The sequence below is a fragment of the Stenella coeruleoalba genome, assembly GCF_951394435.1.
Source record: "Stenella coeruleoalba genome assembly, chromosome: 10".
NCBI classification, from domain to species: Eukaryota; Metazoa; Chordata; class Mammalia; order Artiodactyla; family Delphinidae; genus Stenella; species Stenella coeruleoalba.
The window spans coordinates 78,923,665-78,939,737 of NC_137156.1; the positions used below are offsets into that span (position 1 = coordinate 78,923,665).

At 41.4% G+C, this 16,073-nt stretch overlaps 1 protein-coding gene across 1 annotated transcript in view; it reads left to right on the forward strand.

Annotated features, from left to right (window-relative positions):
• SYNPR (synaptoporin) overlaps nt 1–14,377 on the forward strand; it is a 294,187-nt gene extending 279,810 nt beyond the window's left edge. Inside the window, exons 5-6 of the mRNA XM_079933014.1 lie at nt 8,168–8,359; nt 12,592–14,377. Coding sequence (XP_079789140.1) covers nt 8,168–8,359; nt 12,592–12,849 — 450 coding nt within the window. The 3' untranslated portion in view covers nt 12,850–14,377. The remainder of the gene's footprint in view (nt 1–8,167; nt 8,360–12,591) is intronic.
• Nucleotides 14,378–16,073: the final 1,696 nt, after the last annotated feature.

Sequence of the window (16,073 nt, forward strand, 5' to 3'; positions counted from 1 at the left end):
GAGTGGGGAGGGGGGGAAAAGCAAGTCATTACAGCTGAATTCATTGTCAAATATCACTGACCATGACATAATCAGGCCATGTCTATTGAAGGTTACATCACCTTTACCACCATCATAAATGCAACAATGAAAATACTCCAGTCTCCATGATTAACATTTGTATTTAATTTTAATCCTCACACCAATCCTGTAAGGTAAGCACTCCTATTCCATGTTACAGATGTCAACACTGAAGCCCAGAGAATTTCTAAGTCTGTGTATTATTTCCAGCCGTGCATAGCAATTCTTCCATGTCCTATCTGGAGATATCTCAGTAAGTGTAGAATAGTAAGTTAATAATAGGATTATGTTTTCAAAGGAGTATTTGACAGCCTGGATTTATCTCCTCAGCAGTTCCTTCCCACTCTAATATTATGTAATTCCAGAGAAGCATTTTTTTTTTTTCAGTTTCAGGGAAGGTGATAGCAAGAGAGCACAGAGCAGGGTTCAAAAAGGAGCTGACTTGTTTCGGAAGGTGGCCCCTAAAAGGTCTGCTAGCATTTTCAGAGTCACAATTTCTCAGTGTAGCTTACTTGAAATGATTTCCCATAAAACGTATCCATTCTTAAATATAGGTTGGCGGTGGGGCAACTTAAATTTTTAGACAGTTTAAGAAATTACTTTGGATTGCCTGATAGTTTAACTATCCATGTCTCTACTGTTTGCCATTGTATGGAGGAAAAAAAGTAGTTGTGTGTCACCTGTTTTTTTAAAAGTGTGTGTGTGCTGTCACATATATATGACTCCCAAGTCATATCTATCTCTCGACCTATCTGTTCACACATTGAAAGAACATTGTAGTCCAAGGTACATGTGAGTGATGAAGTTCAAATCGGGCTGCTTTTGACTTCAAGCCTCCCACCGTGTCTCCTATATACTACATTTCCTCCAGCTGTTTCATCTCTATGCCGCCTGACATGTGATGTTTTCCAGATATGTTTACTATGCCCAGATGTTTCACGTTAAGTGGACAAAGCTGGTTAATTGCTTAAACCTTAGTATTTTCACCTAGTTGCTTAATGGCAGGCCCAAATATCTTTTAGAAATGCTAAATAATACATAAAAATAAAAAAGGTTGATAAGATGCTCAATAAGCATCTCTAAATCTCCAGACTTATCCTTGACTAACTCTACAAATATGATTTTTCCCAATGATTTTTAAGACATCTAAACTGGTTTCAGCAGTTGCCTCACCTCTGGTCTAAGACTTGGGCATCTTACTTGTTTCTGTACTTACTGGTAGAGGTGTCAAAACCTGTATCCAACTATTTGGAAAGAGTGTCATTTTCTACATAAGCTAGCAACTCACCTGGAAACAGTAGCATCCCTGATTGTTTTCCTAGGCTTACAAACTTGTAGAGTACAAGGGTCCGGAAAGGCAGGAATACGCTTCTGCCAACATTTAGATACATAAGCAGATCCATCCTAGATCTTTTTACCCCTGGGTCTCACTCTGTTTATTGCTTGGCTTTCTTAGAGGGAGAGAATTACAGGTAAGCAAGTGCAGAAAGCTGATAGCCTCAGCAGACATGTGGGCCACCAAAATTCCCAATAAACAAGCTTCCCCGCCTCCCACTCAAACTTCCCTCTTGGTCCTGGCCATTGTCAACATGCATCCTTCTTGGGCATAGATTAAGCAGGTAGTAAAGAGAAGCCCAAAGCTCCCTCTACACAACAATTCATAGGCCTTCCAGATAAGTCATTTTGTAGTGTGTTTATTATTCAACATGAGTCTGCTTTGAGAGCCACCCAAGGGACAAACCTAAAAGAATTCTGGATACAACCAGATCTGTGCAGCTTTCCCCGTCCCTCTAGACTGGCCAGTGACCCACACGCATTTTTTGTTTGTTTTAAAAACACCAAGTCCCTTTCCTGCAAAGCCATTATCACCATTTGCAATTACACATTCTTCTGTGGTTATGTGAGTCAGTTGTTCTCCTCCAACAGGATGAATACTGGGGCCATGTCTGTTTTTATTAACTACTGTATTCCTAAGACCTGGCATCTAATTGGTTCTTACTAGAGATTTGTTGAATAAATGAATGAACCACCTAATTTGACCATCAAAACCCACTGAATAATACTAATACACTTTTCTATACTGTTATATATTTAATTATTATGTATAGAATTTGCCTATATATGTGTTTGTGAATTCATTGAGGGCTTACTCTGTGTTAAGCACTGAGCAAAGCATTTTATTGAATTAACTCATTTATCCTTAGCAAAAACCCTATGAAAATATATGTTATTATTGCTCCTTTTTACAGATTGGAAAACTGAGGCTTAAAGGGTCCCAGAGCTACTTAGAAAGAGTTGAGATTTGAACCCAGGGCTACCAGATTCCAAAGACTGTAGAGTGAACTACTAGGTGATTCTTTCCTAAAAACCTATATATAAGACCTACCTCACAAATTCTTGGTGAAGAAAGTAGAATAATGTATGTAAAGTTCTTAGAACCGTGCTTGGCTTATAGTAAACACTGAATCAATAGCAGCTACTACTAGTAACATTATTACTATTCATTTATTTTGAGCAGTTATTAACTTTCTTATATTATTATGGACTTGTTTGGAAATGTTTGTGCTATTTGTAATGAAAGGTTTAGGCTGGATCGATTGGAATTCAGAGCAGGTTGTAAGGAATGTTTTTAACCTGTGATTTACAACAGCATTGCAGAAAGCTACTGAAGACCTTGCCATCTACTCCAAGATTGCCAAACAGCCAAGAACACCTCCTTCTTGCACCCAGATTATGAAATCAGTTGTCTCTCACTGAGCTACAGGGAGAGATGCATAAATTTTTTTTTCTTTTCATAAGAAAAGAAAACAAGAAGAAACAGGAGGCCTCAGTTCCACAGCTGAACAACCACAAATCAATTGATAAAGTTCTCTGGGAACAGACTGAAAAAGTGCAGTGTGTCGATCATAATCAAATTTAACTGAAGAGAAAAAGAAATGAAATCCTACATTGATTCTCCAGTGTCAGCAGATTCTTCACATGTGAAACCAGATGACTGATTATTACTCAGCCCCTGTAACAGAACAACCCCATCCACTGCAGCTTTCTTTCTGCAAGATCCTGATTAGCTGATGGTGTATCTGGCAGTAATAACATAAAACAACCCAGACAGTGCAGAAAGGGCAAAGATGTAAACCACCTGAGGGCCGGGAACAGTTCTTTGGCCGGTGTTTGCCAGCCCCTCCTCCATTTTTAGAACAGTACCCAGCCCAGAGTGGGAAAATAATCAATGCTGAACATATGATTGGGAAAAGGGACAAGTAAAATGATGGACGAATGAACAAATCAATGGGATTTGGAGTCAGGTATGAGTTTGGTACCCAATTCCTCTAATCACTTACCTTCTCTAAGCCCTCCTCCTTCATCTGTAAAATAGAAAAACTGACGCTACTCCATAGGGTTGTGGTTAGGCTGAACTGAGGCTAAACGTGTAAAGCACATCAACCTCAGGCCTGACACACGGTGCGCCCCCCATCAAAGCTGGTTTGGAATATAATGACGTTCACCTTCTGATGAGAGACACAGACTTTGAAGCCCTGCAAACCTTGGTCGCAAACAAAGCTCAGCAACTTAGTGACTCTCAGACCTCCAGCAACTCACTTGATCTTTCTGAACATTGATTTTCTCATCTGTAAAGTGGGGTCAACAATAGCCACTTCAAAGTGTTATTATGAGACTTAAATGAGTGATACGTGAAATACAGTGTCTGGTACATAGTAACTGCTCTGTAAATGATAGCCATAAGTATGAATATTGCAACTTAATTTTTATTATGAGTCAATAAAATCATGGGCCTCTAAAAGCAACAGAGTGCTTTTATAATAGACTAAGAACACAGATTCTGATATATGTATACGTGTAACTGATTCACTTTGCTGTACACCTGAAACTAACACAGCATTGTAAATCAACTGTCCTCCAATAAATATTTTAGAAAAAAAACACAGATTCTGGAGCTGAACTCCCTGGGTCCAAATCCTGGCTCTGCATCTTTCAAGCTGGGTTGAAGTAATTTATCCCATCTGTAAAATGGGACTTTATATTTCATCCCATTTCACCAGTCACCATCCTGGCACATGTGTTGAGAATAGAGGGGTCAAGTCAGACTTTTCCCCTACATCTAGGCTGAAATGTAGCTCCCACTTAGTGGAGCTGTTTCTGTGGGCCCATCTCTTCCCTTGGCTGCCAGTACCAAAAACCCAAGCCTCCCTTTGGTCATGGATCTGCCTTCAGTCCTCCACCAGACCACTGGGGCAATGGATTATGCCATCCTATCAACCTACGCAAGAAATCCTATAGGCCAGGACACATGCAAGAGGCGTGCTGGCCTTGTAAAAGCTAAGCTGAAAGATGGCTACCAGGGCCATCTCAGACTCAAGTACCAAGAAAAATTGTGACATTAGTGACCCAAAACAAGACAAAGGGCATCACTTTCAGTGGACCCTCAACAAGTGCTTCCACTTGTTAATTGTGGATTGGTGTTATGCTGTCCCATAGCACATGTGACTGTTGAACACTTGAAATGTAGCTGATACCAAATTAAGGTGTGCTGTAGGTATAAATTACACCAGGTTTTAAAGACTTAATACCAAAAAAAGTAAAATGTCTTATTTATAATTTTATAATGTATGAAATGATAATATTTTTATATATTGAACTGTATTATATAAATACATGTGATGTATTAATATGATTAATTGCACCAATCTCTTTTTGCTTTTTTTTTAATGTGTTTACTGTAAAACTGAAAATTGTATATGTGACTCACATCTCTGGCTCCCATTCTATGCCTATGAGATAGCACTGGGTTAGAGTCTCAGTGTTCCCAGCCCAGGATGTGGCCATGCAGATCTTTCCAAACCTCAGACATTCTCTGCCCTGCTTCTGTCATGTGGGCCAGAAATTATTTACTGTTGTTCTTTAAATTATTTGGTAACTTCAATAAAATTTATTTTTTAAGAAACTCCTGTACCACTCCGGGATACAGAAATCCAGCATTATTTGCCATAATTAGAAGATAAACATAGAAATGAATCATTAGAAAATAAAGAGTACTGTATTCCAGCCAGGTACCATTGTTTGCCTGAAGGCTCTGAGCCTGGGGCCAATTTTCTTTGATAGGTAGGTATTAAATATTTGTTAAATAGGCGTTAGAGACATACTAACATCCAGCTGAGACTTTCTTCTTTACTACTCAGATTACAAGAGCATCCTGAAGGAGAAAGCATTTATTTCTTCCTCTGTAGCTCAGTGTTATTTATTGCTATGTCTGTGTCTCCACAATTAGGTAGCCCAAATTTCAGAACACCTGGGCATAATGGAAAACCACTCATTAAACATGGAGCCCAATGTCCTGAATTCAAATCTCTGTTACTTATGACAACTCGGACACATCATTTAACTTCCCTGAATCTGTAAAATGGGTATAATTGTCTTCGCCCTCATGCAGTTATTGTGAAGATCAAATGATCTTCTGCCATAGTGTGTTAAAAACTAGACATTCTCTAGAAGTCAGGTGTCACTTTTATTAGTGTTCCAAATGAAATAATGAAATAAATCTGTGAGTGGACCCAGACAGTTATCCCATCCAGCCACTGCTTAGTGATACTCTCTTCGAAAAATCCAAAGCTGTTCTGTGAGCTGAGCTTCTACCTTGCTGTTTGATTTCTGTGTTCCCTGATTCACAGCTTCATTCTGGTATTCCTGAAAGCTGACTTAGCAAAGTGAATCCAGCTACACTGAGGGTGAGGGTGAGCTCATGATACGCACAGTTGTCAAGCCAGGCACTAGTTATAAGGAAAGTATTTGACCTGTGTTTCAGTTTCCTCCTAAGAAAAGCAGGGCTAACCTCAGTACCTCGCTGTAAGGCTAACGATGTCTGTAAGTGGTTAGCAGAGTGCCTAGCATATAGGAAGCACTCTAAATGTGACAGCACATTTAATGTGACAGCAGCTGTTTCCTAAGACAGCCACTAGTTTGGGACAGCTTTTGATGGACGCGCTGCCCTGACCACCATGTTCTATGTCCAAGAGGTGACTTGCATGGATCACATGGGGTTCCAATTGGGTTTGGCCAATTTGAGGGAAACCGTGGGTTAAATCCATTTCACCTGCCTTCCTTAATCAAGGTTGTTTTAAGACTTGCCTGTCCTCCAGGCAGAAGGAACTTGGAGTCAGCTGTGTCTAGTTCCAGATGAGCTGGTCAAGAGAGGATGGGACCAACAACCCTTCAACTGGGCATGCGCCAGTGTCCTCTAGGTGACCTTTTGGCGTCAGAGTGTCGAAAACGCCACGTGCAGAGGCCTGTAGCCTCGTGACGCCTGTGCAGAATGAGGATTCCTGCACCTTTTTCCAATCACCTTTCCCCACGCCCAGCACGCCTCTGCCCGCCCTGCTGCTTTGTTCCTCATCCCATAAATACTCCGTCACCCACCAGCCCCTCGCCTTCTGGGGGGTGCATGTGAGATTTGTTCTCCCATCCCTGCGCTTGGCTCTATCGCGGAAAAATATCTTTTCTTTGCTGCAGTCCTAGGCCTGTCGGGCTTTTGGCTTGCTGAGCATGGGGCAAAATGAACCTGGTTTGGTAGATTAAAGAATGGGAGGAAAGTGGGGTCAGGGCTTTGCTCCCACATCTCTCCCTGAATGTAGCTTCAAACTTAGGCTTAGCAAAAGACCAAAAAAAAAAGTTGAGGCTAATTTGTACTCTAGCTAGAATTTTGACATAGGTGCCAAATCGTCACACTTTGCTCAGGTATAGAAAACTTGGCTTGAGGCTGCTTTCTGAAACTTTTGATGCTAAAACTCTCAATTCTAATGACATTTATTATGTGGTCTAATTATAAATCCTGGTGCTGCTGTAAGGACAAATAGGGCCACCTGAAGTTCTGTCTGGGTGAGCCATTGATATAGTCAATCAGTGCCTTGATCACATTGCCATGCTGTTTTTATTTGGTCTAATTATAAAATATGTTTTAAAATACACGAGTTTATATAAAACAAAAGTCGTCTTTAATCCTACCGTTACCACCTGGTAAGCTCCTATACAGAAGTTTATAGAACCCAGGTGGGACCATTTTGTATATTCATTTATTCTTTCATTTATTTTCTCAACAAATGTTGCTGGCGCCTCTTCTGCCAATTACCCAACAATAAGCAAAAGAGACAAAGGCCCTGCCCTCACGGAGCTGACCCCTCACTGGGGAAAAGAGGCAAACACACACATTTTCACTCCTCACCACCATCCAGTGAGACAGGTACTGTTATTATCCCAATTGACAGAGGGTTAAATTGAGGCTTCAAGTATTAATAGTTTAGCAAAGTGCCTAAGGACACAGCTAGTAAGCAGCAAAGTCAGGATTCAACCCCAGGCCTATAGATGATAGACTGAGCTTTTAACTCATATGAGATACCTTAGTACAGTATACCATCCCTCTGTATAAAATGGTAGTAGGGGGGAAAAGGGTTCCATTAGCTCCCCAAAATAACATATTTACTCCAAGGACATAGATCCTGACTTCAGCCATAAAGTTTGTTTATGGAAAGTGATTCATTTCTATTGTGTCATATTTAACTTAAGCAGGACCTCAGTGTTTTTATCTTAAGGTACTTGTTTTAAATAAAAACATGAATGTTCCTTAAAGCAGACATGAAAAGCAGTATAGAATAGTCAAGCTCACTGGTCCTGGAAGCAGACGGCCAGGCTTAGAATCCTGCCCCCCCACCCCACTTACTAACTCATGACTCAGAATCTTTTTTAACCTCTTTGTGCCTCAGTTTTCTCAACTGTTAAATGGGGACAGGATTCGCATCTATTTCATAGTGCTGTTGTTAGGATTAAATGAATTAATACATGTAAACTTGGAATAATACTTCACATAATAAGTGCTCAGTAAAAGTTATTATTACTATTGTGATTTTAATAAGTCTATTTTCTAGAAATATAAATACAGTATCACAAAACTTTCTTTTATTTGTTTCTCAACATGGTTTCAATGCTATGGGGTCTTGGAATTTTTCAAAAGGCAAACCAAAAAGTTGTATAAACGAATCAATTTGTTTCTAGAACTCACTTTTCTCTTCCTGTTTTATCTTTCTGTTTGTCTCTGTAGGACTTCATCGTCACTGTAGTCTTTTCTTTCTTGTGGTTGGTGGGTTCATCAGCTTGGGCAAAAGGGCTGTCTGATGTCAAGGTTGCTACGGATCCCAAAGAAGTATTGTTACTGATGTCAGCTTGCAAACAGCCGTCCAACAAATGCATGGCTGTCCACAGCCCTGTGATGTCCAGCCTAAACACTTCTGTGGTATGTTTCCCTCTATGCTTTACCTCCCAAATCTTTGTTTGCCAGTCACAGGAGTCAGAAAAACATCTCAGGAGTCTTCTGGGGAATTTTGCCTCTGAAATGAGTCCAGTCTAAAAGGTGATAGTTCACTCCACAGGCAAGACGATCCTTTGGCCTTCCAGTTTTCTACCCATAGACTTTAATGCTGCCAATTAAAGAGTTCTTAATAAGAGCCCAGCAGGTACTGGCAGCTGTTGCTTGGATGACAGTCAAGTCAGAATTCTAAGCCAGAAGCAGATATAAAATCTAAACCTTAAGTCTGAAGTCTGCCGGAAGTTGAAAGGAATATTTGATGGCATAGAGGTTTCCTGGAAAGAAAACACTGTTCCAGCCACACATAGTTAGAATACACCCAGTTGATTGTCTAGAGAAAAATACGCAGACCCAGTAGGGTACAGATAGAAATGCAAAGTATAAAAAATACCTATAATAGTTATGGTAATTTTTTTAATCTTCTCCGTGCTTCTGATTTAGTTGCTTGATAACTTTGGAAAAGCCAAACTGTATTAGTTGAACCGTCAAATATTATCATCAAGTGTATGGCTCTTACAGGGAGACAGAACACCTGACAGATAGCAGGGCCACTAAACTGGATTCTTATTTTATGAGTATAAGAACTTGTGTTACTCCAAAGAAAGAAACCGTATCTGAGAAACAGAAGCTATAGTAGCAGCAAAAAGCAGTAGTTACAGAATAATAGAGGGCTCGGTGTTTGATAAAAGAGTGTTTGATAAAAGATCGACATTCTTTAGCCACCCTTAAAAATTAATTATCTTTGCTTCAAGGTTAACTTATGTTTCTACAGCTTTCTGGAATTTAATCTGAGAAGGCATTTAAGAAGGGAAAAAGTGTGGCTAATCAGCTGCTGGTGATTTGACTGTGCATCTTGCCTTAGTAATAAGATAGTAAACATTGAAATAAACTATATATTAGGGTCTCACAGTAATTTTTATTTACTTCTGGCCACAGCTATGGATGAATAGTTTGAGGTGTACATTAAAATACTTTCCACTACTTCTGTAGTTTGTTTACAGGCAGTGCTTAATAAAAGTTATTATAACCCTGATCTCTGAATTTAAGAGAAGAAAGATAAAATCATTCAGTGTGTTTGTTAGTTCTTCTAGTAAATTATGACATCCTGCACAGTCCATTTAATTCTGCTTCTGATGTCTCTAATAAGTTTAGACTAGGAGATGCAAATTTTGAATGAGAAGCAATGTGACGTGTCTTAAAAATCAAAAGAAGAATGGATGGAAAGCAAAGCATATCGTGTGTGGAAGGGCAGGTCTGGTGCTGTTATCGTTCTGGATTTGTGTTTGTGTGCTCCAGTTCCTAGTGGGAGAAAACTCCATTTAAACTGGCTAAAGCAAAACAGTCTTCGTATCCGTAAAATCCGTTCTTTGTATCCCACTTCTGGTACCCATGTCTATATGGGGTATAATGGTTGGGTCACAAGTACCAGAAACGGACGAACCATCCATAATTTCTACTTCTGTTCCTCCAGCTTCATGGAAGCAATGATGGTACATGTCCTCAGATCATCTAGATGTCTTCTCTCCATTCTTTCTCATGTTATGTACTGTGTTTTTCAGTCTCTCTTTCTGTTGTCCCACATCGAGGCTAGAATCAAAATCCCTACTCTGATTTCGGTTGCAACAAAACGGCAAGAACAAATTCGAGGGCTCATGTGCCCCTAAAATGTGCCAGGCAAGAGATCTGTGATACCTCTGTGATGACGATAAAGACATCACCGCTCCTAAATAGGCCCATGGCAATGCCTTGTTTATGTACTTACTTTTAAGTTGCATTTCCCTAATTTCTAGGCTCTTCTCGAGCATCCCTTTTTTAGAAACAAAGTAGCATCAGGGGAAAAGGAGGGACCAAGGAATAGAAAACAGGTAAAATTACAGCCCTGGGCAGAGCCATCCCTTCATATCTGAAAAGATTCCAAGATCATTTTTTCTACTCATATATCAACTTATACTTACAGAGGTGTAATTTAATCAAGCTCTCCCCTTTGATGGAAAGTGTCCTAGTTATTGTACACATGGTTAAAATGTCCTGTATGTAAATTAGTTATGTCAGTGATTACCTAATTCATTTTGATCATGCAACTATTATACTATAAGTACCTTATTTGTGTTTTGTATCTTCCTCAGCAAGGAGCCTAGAACATGGCACAAAATTATGTTAAATAAATCTCAGTTAAGGTTAAAGGAAGACAAAAGGATGGGATGGGGAAAGAGAAGAAGGAAGGGAGGGAGGGAGGTCTGGATAATCCAGTCTTCAATGCGATTGGTTAGCCGCCTAGATGCTCAGTTTTGGCTGTTGACACCTCAAGAATATGGCCGCAAAGCCCTGCTTCAGTTTATGCCTCAACAAAAGAGTCAACTGAATACAATTCATGGAAATATTTTAGAAAGTGATTCATAGCATAGCTTAGCAATCAGTAAGCATTTACTAACGTGTCCAGCACTGTCTAGCTGCTTCACACACATCCTCTTTAATCCTCACAACTATACCCCAAGGAAGGAATAATTGTCTCCATTTCATAGAATTTAAAAAATGCTGATGTTCAGAGGCTAACTGCCTTGTCCAGAATCATAAAGCAAAAGATTGCAGAGCCCAGGCCACTCGAATTCCAAAGCCAGAGGGGATGGCTCCAAGACTGAGATTCAGGTAGTGTGTCCTGATCCACTTGCTGCAAAAATTTTGAAGTTTGGAGCCCATGTTTCAAGCCCCCGAAGTCCTTCATCTTGACTACCTAGCCTGCCACTCCCACCCCCAGGGCACTCTGAAGCATCCCACCATCCAACAAATAAGGGATAAATTATTTTGACACTGTGAGGGACTTCTAGAAGCCTACTCCAGAGCTGTGGCCTCTGCCCAAGTCCATTTTGTTTGGACACCATCGTGCTGGAGTGGCTATTAAATATACTTTAATGTCATCACAGCTTTGTGTCACACTATCATTGTCTGTCTCCAAAAGCGGGCTGTTAAAACTGACTGTCTTGCTTAATTCCCAGTCAATGAGTCCGCCTTGGAAGAGGCTGGGGAACAACTGTTCTGTTTGGGCCTCTTACAGAAGCAAACAGTTCTGCTTCTGTCAAACACTCAGGCCCCAGAGAAGTGATACCCGGTCCTCTGGCTCACCAAGGACACCCTTCTGGAGAGTGAGAGGAGTTTCCATAGGAAAGTCTCATATTCAGTTCTTGAGAAAACATTCCATACCTCTCTGCAACCTGAACTTTATTCAGAGTGTGGTTTGGGCATTCACTTCTGACTGTGAGAGGCACAGAAAGTACAATTATTCAAAGAAGCACAACCTCTGTGTACACTACCATGCGTGTGCTTGTCTGCATTCCACCTGTACCATTGCTTACTCCATACTTTTTTTTTTTTTTTTTTTTTTTTTTTGCGGTACGCCGGCCTCTCACTGCTGTGGCCTCTGCCGTTGCAGAGCACAGGCTCCGGACGCGCAGGCCCAGCGGCCATGGCTCACGGGCCCAGCCGCTCCGTGGCATGTGGGATCTTCCCGGACCGGGGCACGAACCTGCGTCCCCTGCATCGGCAGGCGGACTCTCAACCACTGCGCCACCAGGGAAGCCCACTCCATACTTGTTAGGTTGACTCATTTTATTTATATCATTTCAATAAATGGAAAAGTAGTAACTCTAGCATTAAAGTGAAGGTAACCTTATAAATTAATGCACCATCATTAAAATGAAAATACTCAACCCTGTGTCCCCTGAATATATCTTACACACCATGAGGATTACCTCATCTGGGGAGGTAGTGATGGATTAGGTAGGCGCTCTGTCTGTGGAGTTAGATGGAACAGGGCTTGTCCCAGGTCTACTACTAACCACGCCACGTGACCTTGAACAAGATCCTTATCTTTGCTGAACCTCAGTTTTCACATCTTTAATATGGGTGTTATAATAGCACCTTCTTTGCCTAAGTGAATGGATATACAGAAAGCCTTTTATGCAGTGCCTAACATGTATTGTAGCAAGCCTTCGCGAAAAGTCAGATATTCTAAATGAAACAGGGACTCCAAATGTGAAATTGGGAGAGGCCTCCACATTGAGGTGAAAAGTGACCTTTTGTGTTGTGAAGGATTTTTCTGAAACTGAGATTTTTCTGGGGTTTCTGTCCAGTCTATCAACTCACTTGCTTTGATCCTTCTTCAGGTCTTTGGATTCTTGAACTTTATTCTCTGGGCTGGAAACATCTGGTTTGTTTTCAAGGAGACCGGCTGGCATTCCTCGAGCCAGAGATACCTTTCAGACCCAGTGGAGAGACACTCCAGTAGCTATAACCAAGGCGGGTACAACCAAGACAGCTATGGATCAAGCAGTGGGTACAACCAGCAGGCGAGTTTGGGGCCATCCTCGGATGAGTTTGGCCAACAGCCCGGGGGCCCTGCTTCTTTTACCAATCAGATTTAACAGGGTAGTGTTGGCATTCTTCCAAAGACAGCCTCACCACCTTCCATGTCAGTGGCAGGAGAATTTTTTAAGAGTTTCAATCATTTATTAATTCAGGGAGTGTTGAATGTAAATAAGAGATCTGTAGTCCTCATTAAAGCAGCACGGCCTGGGTCGTGATGAATGGTACTTAGAGATGAGATGACATGAGGAGATACATGATTCATCAAGGTGGCTGATTGGAGAGTACCTTGTTATATACACAGATACTTTTATGGTCGTTTTGTATGCGTGTTGAGATAGTAGAAGCATTTTGTCTTAAAGTCTCTGGTATGTAATATGCATAACGTAAATTAAACAGCATTGAGTTTTCTTACGATTTCTGACGCGAAAGGCATTTTACTGATTTCTCTAATACTGTTTGGTGCATCACAACGTGCATGTATTATTATTCTTTAGTTGCAGACCCTGTAGAATTGTGAGTCTCTAAGTATTGCTTTCAGACAATTACTCTGTATTTTTTTTATTTGATGAATCAGTGCTCATATGATTTAGTGCATGAATAAGCATTTTCTCACAAAATGAACATTTGAACTGTATTTATGAAAATTTTCCAGTTTGTACCACGTATTTGTTAAATGGACGTTTAAAGAAATATATTCACTACTTTGTATACTTGCAAATTTGTCTCTCTGGCTTTATCCAATTCTGAATGCATTGTAACTAAGATTTGGGGTTTTTGTTTTTCCCTGATTAGTAGATATTCAGTGTTGTAGATGGAAATTGCCCAATATTTATGCTATTTAGTTAGCTAAATATTTACATTCTTGTAACTTTCTATGGTGTTTTGTGGCTTTTATTCTATGGACCATGAACAATGGGCCCAATAACTATGAGTGTGGATGGAGTTTTTTTTCCTTAGAATAATGGAGATGTAGGTATCAGACACCATAGTCAAGATAGTGTGCTAACATGTTGATTTATGAAGGATAGTCTGTGGAAACTACACTATTAGCTAAACTTTTAAATCCTGTTTATTTGTAAAGCTAATATGTCCTAGATCCAATTATTAAAAATTCTCAAGTCTCAGCTCAACTTACAAAGTCTGATTTGAATGTTACCCATAAATTAAAAATGACTTCCTTTCTGTCATTAAATATTAAATATTTCTCATTAAATATTCCCCAGAATGTATTCATTATCAAGAAAATGTTAATCTTCGCCTGTTTGTTTTAACTCAATTGAAATGCCAGGGCCCAACAGTGAGAGCAAGCTGAGCATCTGTATTTCCAGATAAAAGTCATTATCGATGTATAAACTCATTGTGTGATCTGTGATGTTGGAAATATCTTAGCCCAAAACGGCTGTGTGTCTTAGATGATATGTATAAACCATTTCTGGATCCTGTTGGATAAATCTGTATTGTGATATCTCTTTGACCTTAATAAAGTTATTGCATACAGTGCTGGCTGGATAATGGAGAATTACAGCAATAGAACCTGGTGAGCTTGAACAATGAGAGAACAAAGGATAAGTGCACAGTCTTCCCAGTCTCTCACCCTGACCTTGCTTTATGAGCCCAGGGCTGTTCATTCGTTGATTCCGTCATTCCAGGACCTCCTGTATACCCACTGCTCTGCCGGGCACTGGGGATACAATAGCGAAAGCAGAAACACACCCCACCTCAGGAAGCTTACATTCTATTGAGGAGACAGACAGTAAAATAATCATACCCCAGTTACACTGTGTGCAACAAAGACACAGGATTCTATGAGAATGCTTATCAGGGGAACTCGAGCTGCTTAGGGGAAAGTCAAGGAGCTTGAATCTGCCTCGAGACAGTGCAGAATTTCACAAGGACATGGTGGAAGGGAGAGTATCCCAGGCAGAGAGCAGGCTTGCAGAGCTCTCAGATGGCAGGAGACAGGATGGTTATGTAGCACATAATGTGTGAGGGGGGCTTTGAGAGAGGTGTCGCTGCTTATTGGAGCCGGCGGGGGGCGGGGGTGTCCCGCTTGGGCACCACGGTCAAGAATTCTGTCTTTATCCTAAAGAAGCTAAGGGAAAGCACTGAAGGATTTAAGCAGAGGAGGGACGTGATGAGATCAGCATTTTGACAAGATCTTGGTGGGTGCGGGATAGAGTGGAGGACATCCTGGCCTTTGACCTAACACCCATTAGGCAGTGGGCTGGGAGAACAGGCATGAGTTCTCCCCACATCCACCTCTGATTTCTCGGGATAGCGGCTGGATTGGACTGCTTGCTTCAGCACTGTCCAGGGCACAGAGTGGCCTCTGATTTTTTTTTTTTTTTTTTTTTTGCGGTACGCGGGCCTCTCATTGTTGTGGCCTCTCCCGTTGCGGAGCACAGGCTCCAGACGCGCAGGCTCAGCGGCCATGGCTCACGGGCCTAGCCGCTCCGCGGCATGTGGGATCCTCCCGGACTGGGGCACGAACCCGTGTCCCCTGCATCGGCAGGCGGACTCTCAACCACTGCGCCACCAGGGAAGCCCTGGCCTCTGATTCTTATGCTGTCATGAATTCTCCAAAGTGGAGAAATCCTCAGAATCAGCAGTTCTTTTTACTAACCTTAACAGTCCCATAATACATCGGGGCTCTGTCATGGAAAGCACTATCCACCCTGGTCCAGATAGAGACATGCTTTCAGAGTCCACTGCAGATTTGCAGTAAAATGCTGCTGTAGTCCAACGGGGAGTTCGTTAAGCTGGTTTTATCCCTTCTGGTTCCAAGAAAAGAACAGTAGATCTGGCCTTTCGAAAAGGAGAGTAATCAGTGTGGTAGGAGTCCTTGGGTCTATGTTTCCAGTAGACCTCATTTGGCATCGAAGCCTCTCTGCTCAGTAGCTGTATTTCAGGATGTGACTTCACCTCCTGAGCCTTCGTTTCCTCGGAGGAGGTAAAGCATCCAAATAAAAAGAGTGGGCTCTGAGATCCCGCCGCCTGGGGTAGAATCCCTGTGCTGCCATCTACTTGCCTGTCCTTTGTCTTCCTCCGCGCCTTCTCCAAAGCCCAGGGACTTCTCTGGAGCCACAACCTGAAGGCGGGTGCACCCTGGAACGCAGGGGAGTTTACACCCTAGGCACCACCTTCAGTCACTGAGGATTGTGGGCAGGTCAGTAAATGCCTTTGCAAGATGCTAAACTCATTCATTCAGTTCCCCTGTCTCTACAATGAAGATAAGCTCTGCCTCATAGGGTTGGTATCAGGATGAAAAAGGTAAGCGGTG